Here is a 27,167-nt window from a genome sequence, read left to right on the forward strand (position 1 = left end):
GTTCATAGATGGGTACAGCAATTTTGTCTGAAATGATTTGATCAGTTTACTAAACAAAGGGAAACATTTTCATGTGTGTTTCTAACCTATCCACTTTCTGTATTCCCTTTGCCCAAGTTTTGACTCGTTATTGTATTTTTCTTTACTTTTTTTTTTTCTCCCCAGTGGAAGAAGACACAGAAGAAAGTTCAAGATCAGGAAGAGAATCTGTTTCCACAGCAAGTGATCAACCATCCCACTCTCTGGAGAGACAAATGAATGGAAACCAAGAGAGAGGAGATAAGAGTGATAGGAAAAAAGAAAAAACTGGAAAAGAGAAAAAGAAAGACAGGGATAAAGAAAAAGACAAAATGAAGGTCAAGAAAGGAATGCTGAAGGGTTTAGGAGACATGTTCAGGTAGGTACTATTGTAATAAAGACAAGGACAGCACAGACAAGGCATGAATGCTATGTTAATAAGAATTCCTCCTTGTAATATGGAAAAAAATTCTTGGTGCAGTTCAGATTGTGGTGCTTCTCTCATTCTTCTGAGCTCTTGTCTTTTCCTTTCCCCCATCCTAAGGATTCCAACTCACTCCTCAAGATGGTTTTAGTAACTATAGAGGTGACACATTGTCAGCTGTGGTAAGTAGCTGCTAGGAAAGAGGAGGAACATATCCATATCTGAGGGATGAAAAAAAAAAACTAAACTAAAAATTCTTTGGAAACAAAGTTCTACCAAGGTATGATTTGTTCTTTCTTGTGTGAACAATGGCTCATTACCTAAATTTTCCAGACAAACTAAATTAGTTGTTACTACATTACTAAGAGGTTTAATAAAAAAGTGCAAATAGACTTTTAATTAAGCTATGTTGATTGATTTAATGACTAAAAGTAAGTTCTGGCTTTTTTTTAATGCTTGTTTTTGTGCCCTTGAATTATGTGATCAGATTAGTTAGCATATCAGTTTTTACAAATCACTGCTCAACAGTAAAAGTGACAAGTTGTTCAGAAGTTGCACGGAAACTCTGTCCTCATAAATGTTAATCCAAGGCGATTTATAGTAACCAGGAATTTTATGTTAAATATAAAACTCACTTGATTGTTCTATAAATTAAGCTCCTAAATGTAGAAGGATAATGTTTTAAAATCAAAACATACAGTGTCATTTTTTCTTCTCTTTAGAGCAGTTACCCTGCATTATGATTCTATTTCTGGTAACTTTTTTCTTTTTAACATTGGGAGAACAAATTCTCATTTCTTATCATTTCTTTATATTTTGTCCCAAGACTGGCCTCCATATATTTGCAAATTATTGATCTATCCAATTAAAAGGTAGATCCTGGTGCAACAGAATAAGGCAGATCAGCCTTAGATCTGATATGTCCTGCTAAGGAATGTTCATGTGAGAAGTGAACTGACTACTATGCATTCTTGCCTTATATTGGCACTTTATCATAAATTTAGGTATTATTAGCTTTTGCTTTAATTTTCTAATACGTCAGAGCATTAATAGTTTTATTTTTTTTAGTAAGATTTTCTTGATCACATGCTGCTTCTCCTGAATGTATTTTCAGAAAGATAATCTTTCTTCATTATACCACATGACCAAGAAGACTTATGGGATGGAATTGCTGTAACTTACACTTGATTTCAGTTTCTCTTTTTTAGCCAAGGGGCTTTTCATTTTATATATGCAAACTGACAGCTCATAAACTGGTACTACATAATGCACAGAATAAGGCTGCTTCCCATCAATTAAAATCTAAGGAATTTATATTGAAATCGTCAAATTGCAGTATAAGATAAAAAACTCCCATGGGATAGCATATATTTCTCTCTCCTCACGATAGACTCATTATTTCCAAAGATTCCCCTGAAGATTTTTGTCAAAATGTAAAGGTATACATATGAAGATATAAAAGGATTTATGGTGTTACTGTTCTAGAAATAAAGGAAAGCTCTGAATTTTCTCCAACTCAGAATGAATTAGAAATGAAGTATTGCTATAACTTATCACCTGATTTGAAATACATATTTTAAATGCAGCTTTCTACTTAAGGGGGCAACAATTTGAGAAGACCTTGAATATTTTAAAATACCTGTGGGCAGCCCGAATTAAACAGCTGTTTTCTCCCTACTAAATATTACATAAGAAAATGTGCTATTTGAATAATATGACAAACTATGTTATATATATATCTAGAGTGAGAGCTGCATTCATTAAAAAAAAAAATTCGTCCCACTTCACTACATTAGAGACCAATAAATCCCTGAGAACTAGCCATCGGGGCTAGGTTTAAAAACTAGAGATTTAGTTCTGATAAATTCTGCTCTTGTTTTGCTTCCATTTAAGGTTGACTGCTAAGAATTCACAGAAAATCATGTATTTTGGGCTTTATAAAATTATAAAAGCTTTCATGCTGTGAAAAATATTGCTTTTTGGAAATGAGCTCAGAACGATACATTAAACATAAAAAGGGCATTTAATCTTATGAGGAAACTACAACTTCCTTTATCACTACTAGTTGAGAAACTTAGGTAAAGTAAATTTAACTTTGGCAAAACTTTTATTACTGTTGTCCTGATCAGTAATGAGGTGTCATTATATGTAGCAGAAGTTTTCACAGCCACATCCAATTACATCGGGACTGACAAATATTGTACTCTGTATTCTCAGATTAGTGTGCTTACATTTTCTAGCAAAGCAATGGAATATAGTGTGCCTAAAATTGATTTTTCATTTCTTCTTTCTTGTTTATCATTTTAATAAGGCTTAGTTGTGGTCTTGTTAGCCCATTAAAAACAGTACTTTGATCATATATTTGCTTTAAACTCCTATGTAGATCCCTTCATGTAGTTTATTTGTGACACTGGACAGGGCATTCTCCCTGAGCATGATTGAAAGATCTTGTGTTTATGGTGCTAGCGAAAGAAGAAAATAAAGGGGCAGAGAGGAGGAATCTGGGCATTGTAGCTGCCTAATTCAATTTACCAACATGTGCATTAGCTGTTTATTCTGCTTGAGTCAACCCAACCATGAGATATTCAGCCTCCTTCATTGCAAATTGCTTTCTTTTCTAAGCTCTTATAGATTATTAGAGGGAGGAAGACAGTTGTTTTTGGTTGACTCTGGTAAGAAATGAACTGCAGGCCAAATGGATGTTGTACTGCAGATGGAAATTGGATTAGAGGGGAAAATATGGTACATTCGAGGGGTTTATGCCTGGTTTATATAGAAAACATGTTTTTCTCCTTCACACATTGAATGGTATTCACAGAAAATGACTTAATTATTGATAAACAGCTCTAGGAAAGAATGCTGTGAGTCATACGAATCATTTGTCTGTTTATAAATTATAGAGGTTATGAAATGCAAAAATCTGCCATAATACAATTTTTAAATCTATGGTTGAAACCCATAAGGCAAGCAATCCAAAATGTAAAGTATACCATATTTCTGTTAATTTATCTATGTCATATATACAATCCGATAGGGAGTTGGTATTGCCTTAATTACAATTATTTTGAATACAAGGACTGCTCTATGAACGTTGTGCAAGTTAAACAGTAATCCTTAGTCTAATAATTGAAATGTTCGATAGAGTTGAAGTAGTTGCAGAATTTCATTTATGTTTGATAATTTTAAAACTGACATTCCTTTTTATTTGGAATTCTAATTTTTATAAGTAAAAGAAGATTCTCTTTTTAAGAAAATGAATTGTTTATATATCAAGAAATACACTACTTGCAGAAATACTTAAATTTTAACACAATTTACAAATTTCATTAAAGTAGGAACTAAATGTATACTTTAAGGATGAGTTGATATATCGTGTCTTAAAAATTTACCTGCTAATATATGGTCACTACTAATAGACTTATTATTAACTTATTTTTGTGACAAGTTTTTAGTTACTCTACTTATTCAAATTAGAGCAGAAAACCAATTCATTTGTTTAACGTAATATAAGCTCTTCCCTTTTACTCCCCTCTTCTTTTCTGGAACCCATGTATATAAATTAATGTCATTTGAATGGGAAATTTGCAAATTCACAACTTAACTATTTAGAGAGGCTTTTCCAGTAAGAAACTAACATTTCTACTGAGAAAAAAAAAACAACAACTCAGTGTTTCCATTTTATTTTTACTCCCTAGTATGATACAAATGGGTCAAAAAACATATCACAAAGGAAAGCCAATATAAATGCCAACTGGTCATATTACCATTAAGATTGGAACCTACAGTTACATTTAAAATGATTACTAGATACACTGAATCATGGTTTCATATAGTTCTGTAAGAAAGGATGAATGGTTCAGTTTGAAACATTCTTTAGTTGAAATCAGAACAATTGTTGTCTTTGCTTTCCTTTTTAAAAACACAATGAATATAGTATATATGATCATTTTCAAAAATTTAAGTCTATATTACTTTGAATTAAACATTTCGACATATGACTGGGCATTTGGGAAAATAGCATACACAAATTACAGTTGTCCTTCTTACTTCTCATACTTAATTAATTGTATGTCTGTACCATGTTTCTCATTTAGCATTGCCAAACTGATGCCTGAGAAGAGATGAACAACAAACGAGATTCCAAAATGTCTTGAACAGCACATATTGCACAGATTTTTTTTTAAAAAAGAGAAACAACAATAAATCTACTTTTAATGAATTTTTAGTGGCTGTTTACTAATTTTGTTTACGACATCAGCCGTCTTCATGGTTTAATTGATTTCCATGTTTATCAAATGTATTTGATACTTTTTAAAATTTGATTTTAAAGTTTTGGGGGTGATTATGTTGATGCTTTTTTTTTAAGTAGTTTTTTTCTCTAATTTTTATAATTTATAATTTATAAGCTCTTTTTCATGATGGAAAATGAACATATTCCAACTTCTAGCATTTTTAGGGATTAATCTGAATTTTTACCATGTTTAGAAATGACATCATCAAAATTTGTTTGTTGATTTTATAGTTGAAAACTAACTTCCAATGTTCCTTAGGTAACATCTTTGGCCAAAAAAAAAAAAAAAAAAAAAAAAGGAAATAGAGACACACTGGGTAAGTGAGAGCCTGAGTTGAGAAAGATATTAGAGCCTAAAAACTTTTTTTAAAAAGATGAGTAGGATAGTAGGGATTCTTAGCATTTTGAGAGTCACAAATTTATTTAACCATCTGGCGATGCCTTTGCACCACTTCTCAGAATAGTATGTTTAAATGCATAAAATAAACATATAAAATTATAAAGAAAGCATTTATATTGAAATATAGTTATTAAGATATTAAAAAATAAGTTCATAGACCACAATTTAGGAATCAGTGGTGAAAAACTATGGAATGATGCACTTAGGGTTAGAGTTGGATACTTCCCTATTATGGAGCCTGTTAAAAGGAAGGGAACTTGAAATGCACTGAGGCTTAGAGTATATTGACACATTATCCACTGAAAGCAAATGAAATGAGACAGCCTGGGAATGGTACAATTTATTCAGTAGATCAACCAATGCAAAACCCAGAATCAAAGGAGGCTTTCCAGCAGAGGGAATGAAGACTTTTGTCATAGGTTAAAGGCAAGGATCTGTAAGAAAGTTCTAACAATCAGCTATGAGTATTAAATCAAAGCAATGGATATCTGGAGCTGAGAAAAGGTGAATTAGCAGGTTCTCTGAATGATAGTTTACCATGGGCACAAGGCTTTCCAGGACCACATGGAATAAAGACACAAACTCTTAACCACCGTTTCTAAGTGGCTACCTTGCCAAATATTTTAGGCATTGCTCTGAGCACTAGGGCAAACAGACCCCATTATGCTCCTGAGGAAGACTGAAGCTCACTGCCTTGTCATAAGTCTTTGAAGGGGAAGGTATAAGTCTGTATATTATTCATTACCATTCAGGATTTAGCATCTCCATTTCCTCAGTTCTAGAATGTAGTCAAAATTATTAGTAAATTAAAAATAAATTTGAAAATGAAAAAAAAGTAACAACAGTCTAATAAAAATATAATGGAACTGGGTTGTGGTCCTGTGAAAAGTGCTTGCTCTCACTGTAGTATAGAAGTAATTTTCCCCAGTCTAACCCCAAGCCAAGTAAAACCCCTAAATGTATTGTGGAAAACAGTTATTAACATAATAGTATTTCATTGTTCGTTTCTGGAAATATCAGGAGTTATCATTATTTATGACTCAGACCTAATTGCTGTATATGTGATCTTAACATACGTTCCTCTTTGCTAACTAAATGGCATCACGTGGAAGGCAGCAATGATTTGAGGAATGAAGTTAAAGTAAGTAGGTAGTAAACTGTGTGCCTTTTCAAATGAAACACCCAAAATGGAATTATGTAATTGCAAAGAATGAAGTTAAAGTGAGATTTCTAAAAAAAAAAAAAAAAATTAATCTTATATGTCTTCTAGTTTGTCGGTTTGAAAGAAGATATTACTATCTTCTACATATCTTCAGTTTTGGATTTTCCTGGAATAATTCTTGGATTTGTAAATACAAAATTGACTTATTATATGATTCTTTTAATTTGAATTGAAACATGATTTCCTTTTTAATACCTAGAAATATGCCAGACTGGCCAGTTAGTAAAGATAAGTCCATGGGAGTCAATAACATTCTCCTAGTAGTCTTTCTTTCCTTGTTAGTAGTTTTAAATAGACAACCTCTGACATGTTCAGTCCTGTAGCTGACTGCAATGCAAGCCAAGAGAGGCACAAAGCATGACAGCTGAGCCTTTCTAAGATCTTTTCTGACATTTCTTAATGTTTTTTAACATTTCTTTTCCATAGGCCTGAAGCATGAATACAGAATGCAGGTGTCAAGGATGACACCTTCTTTATAGTCTCTGTAAAGCAAACCTTTTTGTAAAAGAAATTTTTGACAGTTCTGTGATTCTAAGTCAATTTCAATTCCAGATCGTATGGAAAATGGGAACTTTTTTCAATAATTGACATGAAAATTGAAGGCTAGTGACTATTCGCTCTCTCTAAGAAAATAAAGTAAATAAATGCTATCACATCACCAAAAGAGCTATTAGATGAAAGATTCTGTTAATGACAATCACCATAGCATATACAAGAAACATTCTTCTCTGTATTTTTATTTGCTTGTACTAATAGCAAAATGACCAAATTATGGTATTGCTCCTAAATGCATTTTTCCCATAACCACAAATTCTTTCAGTCCAAACATTTGTTTGCCACCTATTTATTTCATGCTATTGATATTCTTAAACATCTAATCTTGATGTAACCAATGGAGAGCTGCTCTTGGATCAAGGAAACCAGAGTTCAGTTCTATCTCAGACACAAATTGTCTTTGACTTGTGGCAGAATCAGTTATTCTCTAGTGCACTAAGTCTCTAAAGTTAAAACTTGTACAGTGGATGCCCATTTCTATTGGAGGAATAAGTTTCCTCATCTGGGAACTCTTTAAATCAGTAAAATCTTAGATCCAATCCCTACTCTTAATTGCCTTTTGGTTTCATATAATCTTATTTTTAAAAAAAAATTCTTTTGTCATTGTTGAACATTGAGCTTGTTTTAATTTTTCTACAAAAACTGACCAAATCATAAGCAAAGATTTCATTAATCATTGTATTGTTTCTTGTAGAAAGCAAAACTTGAAGTGATAAGTAATTAATTCTTCAGGAATGCCTAATTTAAAACAAAAATAAAAGCAGTCTATGGTCTCCTAATATGCAAATTTATAATTAACTTTTGGAGTAACCTTGTATTTTATTATAAATTCTCATGCTGGACTTTCAGTTTTATTCCCTTTGTAATTTGAAAGGTTATCACTAGCGGTGATTGATATCTGTGTTTAGAGGTGGTTCTACAGGAGACTGAAGAATGCAATTTAAAACTCACTAGCCCTAATAATTATTCTTTGACTTGGGGCAAAAGCTACTGTATACATACATAATACTGCTTATATTGTTCTGATCTTAAAATTCTCCCTATACATAGTTTATGATTTTAAATATGTGAGAAATAAAGACACATGATGCTGAATTATCCCTTTCACTGACTCTATATATTTAAAGTGCCAAAGCTGATAATTTGGTGAAATTTGGGTGGAACAAGCAAGCAAATGACCTTTAAATGTTCATTGTCTTTATGTAGGCCTAAACTGGGAGATCAGCCTCTATCTTTGTGTACTTCAAAGGTTTGTCCCTTAAGACTTTCTACTAGAACTTTCTTACATTATTAAAGATCTTGCTAGAAATTATTTTGGTAGGCTGCTAAAACTCTTTGCCAAAGTATGCTACTAATCTCTATTTTTTGAAACCATCTCTCCTTGTGCCATCTCTCTATGTCATCTAATTCACGAATCTTTTAAGATTTTCTTTTTTCCATTTATATGAGAATAAAACCACTCAATGGCAAATAGAGTGATAGAAACTTAACACTTGAGACCTTGGAGCATTGACTTCACTACTTAAGGCTTAGATACATCGAATTATTAAATGAAAATAAATTCGTTCCTTTTTTTTAGTGGATGTTCAGGAATTCTTTCCCTGAGGAAATGTGATACTTAATTTTACTTGCTTTTGTCTTTATCCTAGAACTCAACAAAGTTTTGAGTAGATCTTAAGCAACTATACTTAATGTAGTGGTGTTTTTTGCTAGAGACCTTGAAGATAATCTAACTCAACTTCCTTACTTTATAATTGAAGACAATCAAGTCTAGAAAGGTCAATAAATTGCCCAGGCTTAACAAGTGAAATAAAAAACATCTGAATACTTGTATTAATTTTCCCAATTAGTGCATTCAGTCACTTCCTTCCCCTTGCAGTTTTTAATTACAAGAAAATGGTTTGCCATTCACTTTGGCTACTTTTGGGAGACATACTCCTAAGTATGAGAGTTATTTATAATTCTCTTGGCCATTTCCTTTTGATGGAAGTATCAAAAAGAATAGATTTCTCTAGGAGGTGAATTACTTATATGGAAGTTGTCAATTGTAGGAACTAAGGAGACTCTGTGGCACCCATTGCCCTCCGTAATACCCATAACCATATTGTGATAACTTCCTTGATCAATTTTTAAAAAAGTTGATACTTCTCAATTTAGGAGTTTTGATTCCTGATTCCTTTTCCTTTCCACAAAACTAATTTTTTTTTTTTTTTTTTTTTTTTTTTTAGGCTTTATTAAAAAGTTGTGACTTTTACTATACCTGACAATTTAAATTTTATGGCAGTTCTTTCATATCTTAAAGAAAGAAAACTTTTTTTTCAGTACTGTATTTCCTTATCTTTTCTAGGTTGTCTACCTGGAAGCTTTGTCTCTCTCCATTTCTGAACTGGGTCAATTGCCCTTCTATTCATGTTCTCTTTGAGCATATTGGAGCCAGGAAAATAGATATCTGTTAAGCTTTAGCTGTGTAGTGTCTTAGAACTCCCAGACTCAACTAATCCACTATCCTCATTCCATCCTTACTTTACCTTTCCACAACAAATAGCAGAGACTCGGGTACTATCACACTCCTATTGAAGTTCTGTTGAATGCCTTCTATTGATTTTACGTGGATTCCTTTTCCCATGTTTTCTTTTCTTTCTTTCTCACAGTATACTCACTTTCACAGTGACTAACACGGAAAAGAGTTTGATAAAAGCTTCTTGACTAATCATTATCCTATTTTAATAGTCTTAAATTTTTTTATCCTCCACAACTGCCCCAGAGGGAGAAAAAAAATTATACTGTGTCTTCAACAGGTAAATCATTCCATCACTTATTTTGAATAGATTTTTTAAAACTTTAGTCTTTACCGCTACAATTTGGAATAAAAATAATTCTTTTATTTTTCCTTCTTTTATGTCTTTGAGCTATCCTAGCCATGTTATCTTCAGGAGAGAATTTCAGCTTTAATTCTGGAATTACTAGAATGTTTTGTGAATTTTCCTGACATGTGGTATGCTTAACGTAGAAGGTTTGAGAAAATCTTGTTTGAGAAAATGGGAATGTGCATTTGACTTAAACCATCCCATTTTCTTTTTCCTAGTTGAATATTTGCATATAGTGAAATTCATTTTAGCCACATCACCAGAAAAAGAGAATCCCAGGTTCATTTCTGAAATTCTTGGTATTTTCCAGAAATGTGGCTGATTTTTTGAATTCCTTATTTAGCTTAGATTTAGTATTTGAAACACAAGCAATTTTTAGTGAATGGGTGGATTTTCTGCCAACAAGCTTATATTAAACCCTTATTATACATATGCAAGGCATTTTACTAAATACTGGACACTAAGATAGGCAAAATCTTGATCCTCTTTCTAAGGGAGTTTTAATCCTAGTGTGGAAGGCCATACACAAATGACCACATAGCTAATAACAATCAATAATAATCATTCATAATCATAATCATAATCAGACAATATGTAAAATATACATAAATAAGATAAAGACACACACACATAGAAGATAGATGCAATGTAAACTGAAGGTAGTCTTAGAAGGAAGAGGCAAGGGGAATCAATAGAGATTAGGAAGTGCCTCCTTGAAAGGTGGGTTTTGAGCTGAAAAGTGAGTTTTTTAATTGAGTAGGAAACTAGGGACATTAGAAGTCAGAGGTAAGCAGAGAAAAAGACAACATTCCAAATATGGCAGACAAATATGGCAAATGCCTGAACTCAAGAAAATGGGAAGAAGCCAGCTTGAGAAAGGTTTTAAATGTCAAACAGAGAATTTTATATTTAAAATTAGAGATAATAGGGATCTTTGGTGTTTATCAAGGAATGGTGTATAGCATGGCCAGAACTTTGCTTTAGCAAAATTACTTTATGTGAGGAAAAAAAGGAATGTGTGCTTGATTTAATCCAGTGATTTTGCTGTTGATTACGGGACAGTATCTTAGTGAGGTTTTGAGGCACTATTATAAGTACAAAAATTAGAGAAGGAAAACCAATCCTGTGTTATTTCTGGAATGTAGCAGCAATCACTCACACAAAATGATGCAATGGTATGGTGTGTGTTGCAGTCATTTAGGCAGACTATTCTCCTTTGTCCGTCAGAGAATTGCCCCTACAGCACCAGCTTAGGGGTGAAAGCCCTCCAGTAGACTTTATTTGACTAGTAAGCAACATTTCTTCATAGCATTCAGGTAAGTATATTTGCAAACTATCAGTAAAAACTCCTGATGGGCAATAATATTTCAGCACTTAATGATGAGCATAACATTAAAGATTAGCTTTTACAACTCCTCTGCAAATTTGCTCACATAAGCCATAGGTACAGGACCAGAGAATGGTTTGGCTTATGAAGTGAACCTTGATGAAGTGCATTCCCTAGATAGACGCTTGTGGACTCAAAGGCAGTTACCTGATGCAGGGGTGACTTTTGTGTGCTTCTTATCCATGATTGCTTCTCAAGGGAGCAACTTCATTCTCTTAACATAAGCTCCCTGCCTGCTCCCATATTGCCCTGTCAATTGCAGTGTTGGGCAGCCTTGAAAATAAGCACCATAAATATACCAGTTCCTATAAAATGTTACCAGTCCTACACATGAGCCACATGAGCAATAAAACAAATTCAGTTGGCACTTTATTACTCATATGACCAAAAAAAAAATAATTTCTAGCTATAGGCCAGAGGTTATTTTCAGAGCTAACAAAGTAGACGTGTGTATGTGTGTGTGTGTGTGTGTGTACATATTTTAAGACATTGTGGCTAATAACATTTTTGTTTACAAAAAATTAAAAGTCCATGCAATGCATGTTCCAAGAACCAGACCCTTTTGCAAATATCATAAAATTATCTTATAATAACTTCAGTTTTTAAAAATAAACTTTTCCCTTTAGTTTGGAGAAAAATTATTGTGGAAAGAAAGCTTTATGATTTTGGATGTTTATTGCAAATAACATGTCAGGGTGGGAGTTGCTCATGTTGCATTTTAATTGCAGTTATTATAAATTACAATTTTTTCACATTTTGCTCATCATGAGAGATCATTAAATTGCATTCTCCTTGAGGGCAGGGATTTTCTTTTGGCTCTTTTTGTATCCCTAGCACTTAGCACACAGTGTGTGGCACTGTGTACACTTGAAAAATGTTCATTGATTAGAAACTGCAGTAAGAAGAGTTTTGGTTGTGTATTACTAGAACAAACTATATGCAAACTTTCAGATTCTTGGTTTTGCTCTAGTGGCCTTCATCTTGTTTCCTTAAGCTACAAGATTATTGTTTACCTTTGATGGTGAAATTGTTGGCCAAGCATTGCATTATTTCCTCTTTTTTGTTGTTTATTTTGGCAACAGTGTTTTGTAGTTTGCATGACTCTCTCAAGATACGAATGAAAGTGATGGGTCTTGATGACAGTTTTTACTTTAACCCAGCTGCCTCATTCCAGTTTTCTGTTTGCAAAACTTCAAAGGTGCTTGAGTCAAATGAGTCTGAAAATCAACTTTTAAATAGCATAAAACCTATTTTTACTTTTCTGTTTGTTTCTCAGGGTCTATATGATGTTAGAAATTTTATATTTTTTTAAATACTAACCTCTGATCTGGAAAATTTTAAATTTGAATGTTTTCAAGGCATCATCATTTATTTACCCTTTATGATGCAAATGTGCATTAGTTTTAAAGTTATTAAAATAGGGAATGAAATAAAGCTTTAACTTTATTTTTTTTTTCAATGAATAAGCATTTACTTTCTCTTTTTCAAATCTCTTCCTCCCACTGAGGGAAAAATAACTCTAGAAATACACATTCCTACATTGTATTCAAAAATATGTAGCTTTTTCTATATATTTAGCCCATCACTTCTTTCTCAGAAAGTGGGTAGCATTCTTCACCATTCATCCTTTGGAATCATGATTTATTATTGCATTGGTCAGTGTTCTTCAATCTTTCAAAGTGTCTTCCTTTTACAGTGTTGTTACAGTATAAAATGTTATCCTGGTTCTGTTCAGTTTATTCAGCTTCAATTCATACATTTCTTTCCTAGTTTATCTAAAACTGTCCATTTCATCATTTTTTTTTTTTTTTTTTTTTGGCACAACAGTGCCATTAAATTTCTATACAACATTATGTTAAGCTATCCCCCAATGAATAGCCACTCCCTTAGTCTCCAGTTATTTGCACTACTAATTGAACTATCCATATAGCTGTGTATATATAAACATATGTTAATGTATTTCTGTTTTCTTGCACTTACAGAGGTCCTTTGCATCTTTCTTTGGTCTCTTTGTAATATAAAATCCATTCTTTTGACAATATTTTCTTGGTGTGACTGCTTGTTTTGGAATATCAGAGACTGAAGAATTAAAGTTACAGTCATAGGATACCCAATGAATGGGCACTTGGAGGCTATGAATAGGTAGCAATAAATTAACCAGTGAGAAATTGTGCAAGAGAAATGGCCTTCAGACTCCCACTCCTGGAACAATGGGCTCTACTAGATGAGTTTTCACCTTATCCGCTTGCCACTTCACTGTGGGCTTCAAACACTACCCATAGAAAGACATAGTTGAGAGGCTCAGAATAAGAAAGGGGTTGTCATCTACATTGTTGGTGAGAGTGCCTACATTAACAATGATAGATCGGCTAGATCATCATAGGTAGAACACTGAACCTGATTGAAATCAGGAAAACCTGAGCTGGATCCAATCCAGACTTAGACACTTTCTAGCAGACTCTAGTTAATTAATTCACTTAATTGGCCTTTGTCTCAGTTTCCTCCTCTGTAATAAGGATAATAATAGCACTGACAAGCCAGGATTATTATGAAGAACATATGACATAATGATTATAAAGGGTCAACACAGTGCTTAGCTCATAATAAGTGGTATATAAATGTTAGCTTTTACTACTTTTGTGGAATTAATGAAATTCTTTTAGACAGAAATAACCTTATGTGATTTAGCTTGCAGAAAACTCACTTACTTTCAGTTTGTTGACCTCTCCTGAAGCTTCTTGTACCATAGCACCCCTCATAAACTTGTTTTAATGTCCACTTTTTCTAAGTCGCTTTTTGAGTTCATTGCTGAACTGAGGAGTTATTTGTACTAGAGCTGACAACCTTAAAATGAGTAACCTAGAAGGTATGAATAATGGAGGGGTATATTCTGTTTTAAGAAGGAAAAGTTCTTCTCTTGTATGTCTAATGGTTAATGTGGAATTGGATATGGTAATATTTTCCATTCAAAAAGAAAATTGACTAGTTACTTGTTTTGTGGACATGGTTGGAAATTAATTCCCTTAGTTAAAATGGATGAACACTAAGATTTTAAATAGATCTCCTCATTTTAGTATGTTTAATAATTATATTGGCCACACCCCCAAAAATGGTTTATGAAAGACATTTAATGAAAGGTCACATATTCATTATCTTGTCCTTACACAGACATCTCTTTTTTTGGGAGGAGGTATCCTTCCTGAAAACCACAACTGCATAGAAATTACTAGGCCAGAATTTTAATTTTAGGGTTTCTATCTCACCATACCTTTTCTCAATATACCCTTGAAGTTCATGTTGAATAATGTACCTTCTGTCTTTTTCCTTTAGAAACATCCTCTATGGTTCTGAATGGATGATGCATATACAGCTGATTAAAAAAGCAAACATAATTAGAGAGAAGGGCCTTATTAGCTGCAAAAATAAGAATAGAAAGGGTATAAAGCAAATCTCCATCTACCAACTGAAAAGGACTCAAATAGGATCAGAAACAATGAGGAGAAAATGAAAATCATCTTCAACTCTTGGATTTTTATTTTCCTATTGTTTCCAATGCTTTTAGTCCATTTTAGCTCATCTGTCAGCATTGGCTCAAATAGATAGAATCATTTTTTAGTTGTTTAATTTCACTTGGCTAATTTAGCTGTTGCTCTTGCTTTTAGCATTTGTTCCACTGACTATGAACTGTTTATGGTTTTGAACATTTGGTTGTCTTCCTAACACTTGAAAAGCCTCCTCACTGCTTGAGTCCAGTGAAAGACTGAGGGTGGGGGAGGCAAGGAAGGAGACAAGTACTATTAAGAAGGAGGGCCTCTTAGTACTCTCAGAATATAAATGAATAGGAAAAGCATCATGTGAACTTAATGCATAGTACTTCCAACTTACCTTTGGGAATAGTGCTTAAAAGCATTATATATACCATGTTCAAACATCCAGCTAAATGGCATAGCTCTGCTTCTTGTTCAGGAAACTGGAGCAAAATATATAAAAGAGATGGTTACTTGTCATCTTCAGACTCTATCTCTTCTTCATACAAATGTATTGTTCAAAGTTGCTCTAATGCAATCAAGATTATGATTTGACAGGTCAAGGTTGGTCCTCATTATACTGACTACTTTCTTTTAGCTTTGGGTCTTAGAATTGGGTGGGAACTTGTCATCCAGTTACCCTCATTTTATTAATAAGAAAATTGGGGCCCAAAGAATTTAAATACATTCATATAGGTAGTAACTGTTAGAGGCAAGATTTGAATCCAGAACTATTGCTCCTTCTACTATATACTATACTATTTAGTAAAAAGGAATAGAGAGTGACACTCATATGATGAGAAATGTAATCCTGTTACTCAGATAAATATACACTGCTTAAAATTACCTCTTACATAGAAATGGCTCCTAGTAATGACTGTCCTGGAGCTGGAGGAAGGATAACTAGAAGGAAATTCACATTGTCCTTAAGCTTGGTGTTGATTTACTAACATCTGAACTTTGTCATGCACTTATTTTGAAGTTATATTCCTATGTCTTAATGGCTTGGGGTTTAGTTTTTGTGCATTTGTTTGGGGCAGGGAGAAAGATCAATGTGATGGCATGATCCAGGCTTATGAGATGGTTTATTTCTGTGAGAAGGAAATGCCTATAAACTAACCATAATTGGTTGCTGGAAACTCTCCCCTTCCACCTACCTTTACATTGTGAAATGGAAAAGACCTATGTTAGTTCAGTTAGTTTCTAATTACATGGCTCAATGAATTGAATATCTCCTCCCCCAAGTGGTTTGTTTGAATGAGTGGAACTCGATTCCATTCCTTCTCATTATCGAATCCATTCAAGACTGAGAATCCATCTTCCTTTAAAATCTAGTTTAGGTGCTTTCTCTTCCTCAAAGCCTACTTCATTCTCCTACTTTTTCATATTACTACTTAAAATTTCTTTGTAATTTATTGTGTACATTTTGTATTATTCTTTACTCCCTTCAAATTTAACTTCCCAGAAAACAGGGACAGTTTCATTTCTGTTATGTTCCCAGACAAGGCACTAGCAGTGTCTTGAATTAGTAAGATTATTAGAACAAAAATGTAATGCTAAAAAGGACCTTAATAAGCTTAGCCTTCTCATTTTTGCAGATGAGACAATAAGTTTTTGTGGAATTGACCTGAATTATCGATAGGAACATCCTTTTCATTAAGAACCATGAAAAAAAAAAAAAAAAACAACACCTTATGGTTCAGTATCCTACTATGCCATGCTAGTAGACTTTCCTAAGGGTTATCAGCTTCAAAGTCTGTCTCAGCATTCATATATGCCTTGAATCTTTCCCTGATCAAGCTGAGTATGCAGGTACTTTCTTCATCTATCATAGAAAGCAGTGTAGATGTGCATGGTAGAGATTGGAGGAGGCAAATCAATATGCCTTCCACTGATACATAATTTTCTTTATATGATTTTACCTTGATTACTTGAAAATCTTGAATTTTCATTCTTCCTAAACTATACTTAAAGAAACAAAAGTTTCCTTCCAAAAAACCTATACTTTGATTTTTTAAAATTCAATATTTGAACATAAAATATTTTCTTAAATACTTTTGGTGCTTTCTTTCATTGTATCTTTAAAGATCAATTGGTAAACACTATTTACTTATTGCTTACTTAGCATAGAATACTGTATGAAGTGGTTGAAAATGAAAAGTAAGAAATGGAGTAGTTCCTGATTTTAAAAATTTCCAGTTTTTTTTAAAGCAGGTACCCTTGTATACATTTGTCTTTTAAAAACAAAGAAAAAAATATATGTGGATGCAAATCGATGCAGTGTAAATAAGTACACAAAAGCAATTTATGAACCAGGAAAAGCTTTGTCAGCAGTCTCCCTTAAGTTGAGGCTTCCTGGATTATTGCTTTGAGAAAGTCCATTGAACTCCCAGGATAAAAGTTGCATGTTAAAAATGATGCCTTGAAGCAACTGGGTTATTACGTTTGGACATTGGTTCAAACTGAAACCAGGAGAAAGGAACATAATTGCATCCATCAAAAGAAACCCTAACCATAAGAGCTGAGAGCACTAATGTCAGTTTAAATTTTATCTGCATTTTCTAGCTGAGTTTGTTTGGTATTCACCTTTTAAATTTGTTTATTTGTTTTAAAGAAACTCCCACTTTATTCTGTGCTTCTTAATTTCTTGGAGGTGTAGAGACCACACAAGAAACAGGGGCAGGAGTGACAGTTCACAGGAGATGACATTAGAGGTCTGGCTGGGGGAAATTCTAGGTGAGCACTCAAAGGAAGGATGCATGTCTTAGAAACACTTAGTGAATTATTTAAAGTCCATTAAGGAGAAACATGGAGAGATGACATTTGTGGGATCTAATGTTCCTTTTCTTTTATAGGGATATGTTAATAGGAGACAGTACAATGGGGTTACTCCATTCTGACCCTTTGCTGCTGTTTCTTTGTTAGAATCCCAGGGGTAAGAATCTTTGTAGCTGACTGCCAAGTTAGCCACCATTGTGAAAAGAACAATATTCATTGTTAGGATTTCTCACATAAAAAAGATGGGCCACCAATGCTGATTTAGGAGATGATGGGACACTATACTATCCTTTTCTCTGCCTTATTATTCCTGTACATGTCTAAGACAGCATGACCCAAGGGTGCCAAAAATGCAATTTGCCCCCAAATCATCTACTTGACCTTATGTGGTTCTTGAACTTTAAGGAAGTTGTGGTCCAGACAGTTTGTGGGCATCAGACACAAGGTTCCATTGAAATTCTTCCACAGACTTGAGCTGGCTATCTCTGTGGGCTTGACCTGCACATTAATGTGGAGCAAATTTGCCTTCCCTTCCCCATTACGTGATGACCTTTGAGCCCAGGACACTTTGCCAGTGCAGTCTTTTGGGGAAAGTTAGGGCACTGGGATGTCTGAATGTAAACATTGAATATGCAAATCAATTTTAATGAAATGAATGAAAATGAAAAATGAAATAACATTACAAAGCACTTAATTTACTCTTCAGAGGGCTTTCTCTAGGAAACATGAATCAACAAAGATCATTTCCTAGAATCAACAGAAAAAAGTGCTGACAGACAAGTTAACTTTTTTAGATAATGAGATCTTTGGGGAAGTTTTAATCTTTCAAGATTTCTAGGAGAAATGCTGAGAAGGAGTACATATTTTAAACTCCCAGTGACTACATATTATCCCTTTTGACTGCAATGTGTTCTGTGCACACAAAGGATATGGGAAATATTTGAGATTTGTCATGAGCTGACTAATATTATCTTTTAATATTGATAGTTGATGACCGTTATTAGCACTCGTTCTCTTTTGAGGCATATAGGTAATATGGTTTATTGAGTATTTATTGAGATCCAGTGATCTGCAGTCAAAAAGATCTTATTTTTAAATCTTGCCTCAGTCACTTATTAGCAAGTCATTTAAGCTCTGTTAGTCTCAATTTACTCAGCTGTAAAATGGGATAATAATTCCAGATTTGTTGTGAAGTTAAAATAACGTTTATGAAGTGCTTAGTGCAGTCCTTGACACATAATAGGTACTTAATAATTTATATTTTCTTATTATTTGAAATTTATTTGCATAAATAAATTTGCATTTATGTAGGTATATCATTTGAGGACAAGGAAAGCTTCTTAAAGGAAGTAACTGATTCATTTTTGACTTTGTTTCTACAGTTTTTAGTTAATGCCTGTACTTTATTGAGTAGCCAGTGTTATAATCCAGATTATCACATACTTTTTGTCATAGGAAAATAGTTGTACTTTAAGGAAGTTTTTTCCTTATTAATGTGTTTAGTGCAAAATGTGCTTGGTTTGTAGTTAACTATTTATATGACACATGCGCACTTGTACCCTGACTGGTTTGATATTTTTACTGTAAGCTGTAAAGCTATTGAGGCCACACCTGCTTCAGAGTACACCTTCCTAATGGGAAAAGGTGTGCAGTTAAATGTCATTCCAGCTTTTATCTTTTCCTCTTGCAAGTGCCAGTGTAAGTGGATGTGTTTTTATGACCCAGGTCTCATTAGCATTTCTTGTAGGTCTGCCTTTGGGCAGTCCCATTTACTGGATTGTTTAGATGCCTTGGGAGGACTAAAACCATGGTAACCAGATGTAGTATGATTATTTGCCTCTGACCTGGCAAAGTGTTGAGTTTAACAAAAGAAGCTTAATAGGAAGTGTTCAAATTGACCCCCTCATCATTGGGGCTGCTTAGACCTCAATCAATCTCTCATTATTATCAGAGTTATTCGAGCAAAGGCAGCAGTGATCGTATTTTTCATAATCACTTCTTGAGCCAGATGTAATTTGCAATTTGTAGTATTGTATTATGAAACAATAATACATTAAAATGCACAGAGCAGGAATTAGGAGTATGTAGTCAAGCAGGATGATGGAGGAGGAGCTGCTGTGTAAAATACTCTCTTTAAAACATGTTAAGTGGACAGTGATTATTTTAAAGCCCAAATTGTTAAGCATCTGGAAAAATCAGAATTGTATGTTTTCTTTGCTGGGTTTAAATTCTTATTTTTATTGATAATGGAGTCAGTCTAGTCAAAGGGCTGGGAGAAAGTCTGCCTGTCTGCATACTTTGCATGTTATTTGCATTTACAATTTAAGGGTTAAAGGGGTTAGTGTGATCTGAATTCTCATGTGACTAAGATCTGAATAAACTAAGGTATATCAAAATTTACAAAATACCCAATATAGAAGGAGAATTGTTTGTTGACCTCCTTTTGCAAATAAAGTTTATTTATCAAGGAAAATGGCATGGGTGAATGAGCCAAATGATATTATGAATAGATTGAATATAATAATTGAGAAACATATCTGCTAATCTTCTCTTACTTAAATTGAGTATACATATAATAGCTAAAATGATGCTTTATTTTTGTAGGTTTTTAAATTTAAGGAAAAAAAGACCTTATTTTCAAGAATTGTGTAAATCTGTGCCAGGTCACTTTGTTGAACTACTGATGGATGATATTTGAAACGCAGTGTTTTCATCTTGGGAGGTACAATTACCCTTCCTTATATAGTGAAAATTTAATCTGTATCTGTTTCCCCCCCCATTTACAGTTGTTTAGTTCTTGTATTAATATCTCCATGATAAGTATCCTTCCTAGACTCCTGATGTGTCATGTTACTGAGCATATCAGTGAATCCTTGATTAGATAATTCTGGTTATGTGAGCAGAAAGAACGCATTCATAAGTAACGTAAATGGTGGTAAGGGAAAGGAGTTGTGGCTCCATTAAGTATATGTTACACATTAAAAGGCTTTTTTAGCTTGGTTAACTTTAAGTTATTTTTTTTAAAATCACTTTTCTGTTTTTAGATGTCAAGTAGCACAAATTTAGTTTATTAAATCTAATCAGACTAGCACTGATGAAAACTGCAACCAATCAAATTAGGGTCCTCAAGTTTGAGAATTTCCTTTTCAAGAGAACCTCTGCTAAACTTAGGCAACTTAAACTCATCTCCTTAAAAAAAATACACTACTCATGTACCCTTTTCTTTTCTTTTTTTTCCCCTCAATAGTATTTTATTTTTCCAAATACATATAAAGATACTTTTAATCATCCTTTTTTGTAAGATTTTGTTTCAATTTTTCCCCTTCACTCCCTTATTTCCCTCTTCCCTTCCTTAAGATAGCAAGCAATCTGATATAGATTATACATGTTCATGTACTCTGTTTTAAGGCTCCCTCCTCATCTTTGTTGATTACCAAGGTGGTTTTTGCCTAAGTAATAACTTTCTGCCACTTTCCATAATCAGCTTCATTTTGCCTGATTCATTCAGTGATGCCACAATCCACTGCTACTCAAATTAATTCTCTATCAAATAAATAAATTTCTATCATCTCTAAATTTTGTGAAATTCTCTACAGGGAAGAGAATGTGTCAAATATGATTTTTTTTTCTGTCTGTAAAGTGGGGGGGGTAACTCCTGTGGGTCAGAAATTGTGAAGATTAATAAAAACAGGGATATGATTTTTAAAAAATTTCTAATATGTGGTATTATATAAATGGGAAGTAATCAAAAACATATCATCTAAAGGAAAATGGCTCTAATGGGTCCCTAGCCATCTGTCCATTGGATTGGGTGGGAGTAGTTTGTCGAAATGCTGTCTTTGTTGGCTGAAAGTTTTTGCATATGTCAGTACAGATGACTGTGGCATTTGGTGTGTATCTTGGTGTAGAAAAAAAAATGCCCACTGACCTGTGAATTTGTAGGGGGAGGGTGGTTTTTAAAGAGCTTAATTTACATCTTTTGTTTTCATTTCACCTTCTTTTCCCACTGCATCCCTCCTAGTTCCCTCACCCAAAAAGCCTATTCATAATGAAGAAAAAAAGGAAGAGGGGGAAAAAGCATTTCAGCAAAACTAACTAATTCATCAATCAAATATGACAGTTTATGCTGTGTTCCATCTCCAGAGTCCCTCACCTTTGCAAAAAAGGGAGAGAGGCACATTTTTATATTTATTCATTATCAATCCACCGGTCGATCAATACACATTTATTAAGCACTTAACATAGGTAGCTAAGTGGCACAAAGGATAGTGCTCTGTGCCAGGAGTAAGGAGGGCTCAGTGTTCTGAGTTCAAATCCAGCCTCAGACACTTCCTAGCTCTGTGACCCTGAGCAAGTCACTTAACCTTGTTTGCCTCAGTTTCCTCATATGTCAAATGAGCTGGAGATTAAAATGGCAAACCACTCCAATGTCTTTGTCAAGAAAATCCCTAGATACACAAAGAAAGTAAAAACAAATTCTACCTTCAAGGTGTTTACATTCTAAAGTAAGAAGCAATGTATATTATCAAAATATACAAAGTAAATACAAAATAAATGCACGGTACCTTCATGGGGTTTCTGTTAGACAACTACAGCTCTCAATTTCAATTGTTCATTCTATTTACATTGCTGTAATCATGTGTGTTTTATCCATGTTCCAATTATTTTCCATTTATTAATATAACTTTTTGCTTCTTGATTTTCATTATTCCTATTAACATAACTTTTCCCAGGTCTTTATTTTTAAGGTTCAATAATATCCCTTTACATTTATATACAATAATTTAATTTGCCATTCCCCTATCAATTGTGTTCCAATTTCTTCTTCTTCTTTTTTTTTTTTTTTCATCCATTAAAAACAAATGTTCTGGGCCAGTTCTGGGTGGTGCTAGATAGAGTACCAGCCTTGAAGTCAGTCAAATCTGGCCTCAGACACTTAACACTTCCTAGTTGTGTGACCCTGAGCAAGTCATTGAGGCATTTGCCTCAACAAAAAAGAAAAAAAAATGTTCTGATAAATGTTAGAGCATATCTTCAGACAACCCTGTCCCAGTACTAACTTTTGCCCTTTATATATCATCTTTGCCAATCTTCTGGGAGTGAGGTGAAACCATAGAGTTGCTTTGATTTTTATTCCTTTTATTTTTATCAATGTTTCTTAAAATTGTAAATGTTTTCCAATTTATTTTAGACATTTTGGGCAAACAATTTAACCCTCTGCCTCAGTTTTCCCCATTTGTAGAATGAGGAAAATATAATACCTACTTCCTAGTGTTGTTATGTGAATAAAATGAGACAATACTTGTAAAATTCTTAACAGATTACCTGTTACATTGTAGGTGCTGCAGAATGGTGTGCTGTTGTTATTATTAGTTTTGAAAATAATAATTTCAAGCACTAGATTTTCATCACAGATATTTGATGTCTCTCTACCTCCTTTTACTGCTTCCCTTCTTATCCTAGTAGCATTGATTTTTATAAGTATAAAAGCTTTTCAATTTCATATAATTACATTTATTTCATCTTTTATAAAGACCTCTATCCCTTGTTTGCCTAAAACTTCTTTCCCAAATCATAATTCTGAAAGATAACTGATCTGGTTGTTTTCTAATGTTTTATAGTATGATATTCAATTCTTGCCTCTCCCTATATATCCCTTTTAAGCCTCATGCTATGTGCTATAATGTATTGACTTAAACCAGATTTCTTCCAAAGCTCTTTTCAGCATCACTTCTTACTAAAAAAAAAAAAAAAAAAAAAAAAAAAGTTTTTTAATCCAAGTTTTTTATATTGTTGATTTATTAAACACTGGGTTATTGAGGTCATTTATTGCTTATCCATCCTTATCTGTTTCATTGCCATTTGTTTTACTAATCTATCCCTTTTTATTATTACAAAATAATTTAGATGATTATTGTCTATTAGTGTGGTCAGGAAGTGCTATTAGGCATTCATTTCCATAGTTTTTCTTTGATTCTTTGAGAGTCCATACCCTTTGTTCCTCCAAATGAATTTTGTTATTATTTTGCATAGTTTTTGCCTATTGTCTCTACAGTACCATGTGTCTAGTACTTAATTTGTGAGTTAATGTAGAATAGTTTTGTTTTAATATAGTCATGAATCATTAGTAAGTATTCAATAACCTTTCAATTATTTAAGTTTTATTTATTTCTTTAAAAACTACTTTGTAATTGTATAGGTCCTTACTCTTCCATGGTAGAGAGATGACTCTTAGATACTTTAAACCTTATAATTATTTTGAAGGGGACTTCCATTTCTGTTATTTTCTTGTGATTTGTTATTCCTACGTAGAACTGCTTTTGAGCTCTGTGTATTTCTTTTGAGACCTACTACTCTATGTTAATCAATAATCAATTTCTTAGTTTCTTTGCCAATTTTACGTCTGTATGACTTTTAATTCTTTCTTTTATTGATATTGCCTGCTTTTCTAAACTATTCTACTGTGTGAAGAGTTGGCGATATGAAACCCAAAAGAAAGAGTCTCTCCCTACCTTTCCTGTTATGAGTCCAGTTAGACTTTCATTTGACATAAGAAAATATCGCCCAACAATTCAAAGTGTCCAAAAGCACAAGAGGAAAAACTTAATTTCCCAATGCTGATGGTCTTCAAACAGAGACTAGAAGACTTATTTTCAGGAATGTTATAAAAGAGGATTGTCATTGGGATGTGGGTTGTATTTGACAGCTCGGGAGATTCTTAACAGTGCTGAGATTCTATGATCCTGATGCAAGGGAATAAGGAGACATTAGTGAGGAAGGTTGGAGCATCATAGAATTTTAACACCACAGATTTAGAGTAGAGAAAAGAATTTAGAAGTCATGAAGTCCAACATACTTGTCTGAACGATGAGAAAACTGAGAACAAATGAGGTTAAATTAACTTGCCCAGGTTCAGACAGTTAAGTATCTTAGGCAGAATTTGAACATAGGTCTAACTGACTCTGACTCTTCCTTGACTGTCAAATATACTACAGTGAATAATAAAAATCCATATCAACGGATAGTTAATTTTTAGCCTAAGTCATTTGTAATATGAGCAGAGAAATGTTGGAAAATATAAGAGATGGAAAGAAGTAGCAAAACTAGGCAAATGATTTAAGATAAGTAAAGCGACAAATTGAAGATGACTGATGTGAGGCATTAGATAAAAGCTTTTCCCAAAATGATGGAGAAGTCTGGCCTTGGGGAGGATGACGGAAGGCAAGTTACTCTGGTAGTGGTTGGCCTTTTCATTTTATCTGTTCTAAATTCTCTAAAGCAGTGTCACTTAACCTCCAAATTTCTGTAAAGGTAAATATTCAGACAGGAATTTCAGCCAAGCTTCTACTAAGATATAGATACCTTGATAATTATTAGCAAAGAGGAAAGAAAAATTACTGGATATTTAAATAACATTTCAATGGAGATTGCTTTAAAATGCTATAGTTAATTTTTTTTTTCTCTTCAAGACTCAGAAGATAATTGGTTTAGGATATTCCGTTCAGCTATTTTTAAATATGGTAGCAGATTTTTTTAGGCTTTTTTCTTTGCTGTGCAGCATCTCTTAATGTGATATTAATAAAAAACCCTTTTATCACAAAACCAATTATATTTTGATTTTTATTTGTAATAGGATGCTATGTTGTCATTCAGCATACTTTTCTAAAGTTCTCCAATTTTGGTAACTGAAAATATTATATATGAAATATTAAAGTATTTCAATAGCATTTTTTCATGTTAGAAGTATTGCAAATGTTGAAGGGTTATTCTAGTCTTAAAATCTAAATCATCATTAGGTAAATATAGTCACACTTTCACATTTGTTGATTTTAAATCATAGCCCTTTTGAAACTGTAGTACACAATTGTGCAGAATTTCTGTCTTATCTATTTTTTTCTTCATTAATCAACTAATGTATGTTTCTTCCATGGCTCTTTATTCTAATGAAATATGTGGCTGATTTGGCAGACGGCAATGATCTCATCAGTAACGCAACATAGTAAAACCCATTTAGCAGATTACATTAAAATTACTTTAGTTGCATGAAGAAATTGATATGTCCCTATCCATGTAGGAGGGGAAAACTTAACATTCCTGTTAAGATTACATTTATTCTGAACGGATAAGAAAAAATGTAACAGTTCCTCTCATGTTTGCTCTATGTATCTGCAACCATTGAAGGACTATTTCTTCCTATTTTCTCACTTTAAAAAAAAAACCCTGCTTTCCCCCCGTTCAACAGAATCATTCTTTTTACAAATTCATCTTACTGTAGAAAGATTTGGGCAACAGAAGATTCCCAGAGGGGTAGAAGATATGGCCATGAACAATTCACTTTCTTTCATCACCCATAATTGATGAGCTTCCTCTGTTTGAAGGTCAGAGTTCAAAAGTGGGGGTGTCACTCTCCAAACCTCTATCTCTCTGGTAGTAGTGGCTGGTGCCTTGAACATGCCAGTAGGAGAAACATGCCTTCAAATGTGCAGTTCCCGAGAAAGGTGATCTGCCTGAAAGCAGCTATGGCTTTTTGAAGATAATAAAAGAAACATAATTGATCCTTTCCAAATTTTTAAGTGTCTTGACACTAAATAATTGTCTTTGTGGGTTATATAGAGCTTAGAAATGTGAATTTGAATTTGAAAGTTCACTTACAGCTGAAACTTTCTCTGACCCTTGTTGCAGAGGGGGAAAAAATTAAGCAGTTATAAATTAAGTAGTGCGCCTGGAGTATCTTAGCAATTAGAGTGAACAGAACTTGAGTTGCTTTCTTCCATCACTTTCTCACTCTCCAGGAAAGATGGAATATTTTTCATTTATAGCCCTTATTTCACTCTGTCATAAAAAATTATAGCTGAGTTATCTGTTTGTGCTCCAATTATCAAGCCATATGCTATACTCTTAAAGAATACCTTGATGAAATCATAGGATTTACTTATCTAAAGCAAGTTACAAAAAGAATGCCTGCCTGCTCACATACAGACATTTTGCCTGTCTTATGCATTAATTAATCTTTGGCTTAAACTTATTTCTTTTCTTTAAATTGGATGGAATATGTAATTCCAGTTCGGTAATGGATCACCAAGGTTAGACCTTAATAGGCTTGTGAAATTATCTGGTGACTTAAGTGCAATTTAAAATGCCAATTAATATTTCTGGTCTAAAATCACTATAAACGATGAGATGATGGAACTGAACTTCATTATTGTATCATTCCTCATTTCCTAAATTTATGACTTGCTTTTTATTAAAAACAAAATAAAATACTCTATTTACAGATTAGTACATGGCATTTTGGGCTGCTTGATAGTGCCATAGTGCAGAGAGTGTTAAGTTTGGAGTGAAAAAGTCTCATCTTCCTGAGTTCAAATTCAGCCTGACATTAACTATGGGATCCTGGGCAAGTCACTAAACTCTGTTTGCCTCAGTTTTCTCATCTGTAAAATGAGCTGGAGAAGGAAATGGCAAACCACTCTAATATCTTTGCTAAGAAAACTCTAAATGGGGTCCCAAAGACTTGGACACTATTGAAAAGACTGAACGTTAAACATAATGTATTTTGTCACCAGATTAGTATGACTGAAATAATATTGTTATTTGTTCAACAGAACAAAGACTGTTCTTTGACCTCCGATATGTAACTCGTTGCTAGAAAATCCAAATTTAAGGCCTGAAATGTCTAGATTTATTCATAAGAAGAG

General features: G+C 33.4%; 1 protein-coding gene across 21 annotated transcripts in view; it reads left to right on the forward strand.

Annotated features, from left to right (window-relative positions):
- The window catches only part of PARD3 (par-3 family cell polarity regulator), a 670,322-nt gene that overhangs the window by 449,397 nt on the left and 193,758 nt on the right, over positions 1 to 27,167 (forward strand). For 19 of the 21 annotated variants that reach the window (XM_031939686.1, XM_031939702.1, XM_031939690.1 and 16 more), the window contains one exon: positions 166 to 397. In XM_031939686.1, coding sequence (XP_031795546.1) covers positions 166 to 397 — 232 coding nt within the window. Of the gene's footprint in view, positions 1 to 165; positions 398 to 4,536; positions 4,624 to 27,167 lie in introns of those variants that run through there. The other 2 variants (XM_031939701.1, XM_031939706.1) reach the window with 1 other exon arrangement.

Source organism: Sarcophilus harrisii, chromosome 5, assembly GCF_902635505.1.
Source record: "Sarcophilus harrisii chromosome 5, mSarHar1.11, whole genome shotgun sequence".
In the NCBI taxonomy this organism is placed as follows: Eukaryota; Metazoa; Chordata; class Mammalia; order Dasyuromorphia; family Dasyuridae; genus Sarcophilus; species Sarcophilus harrisii.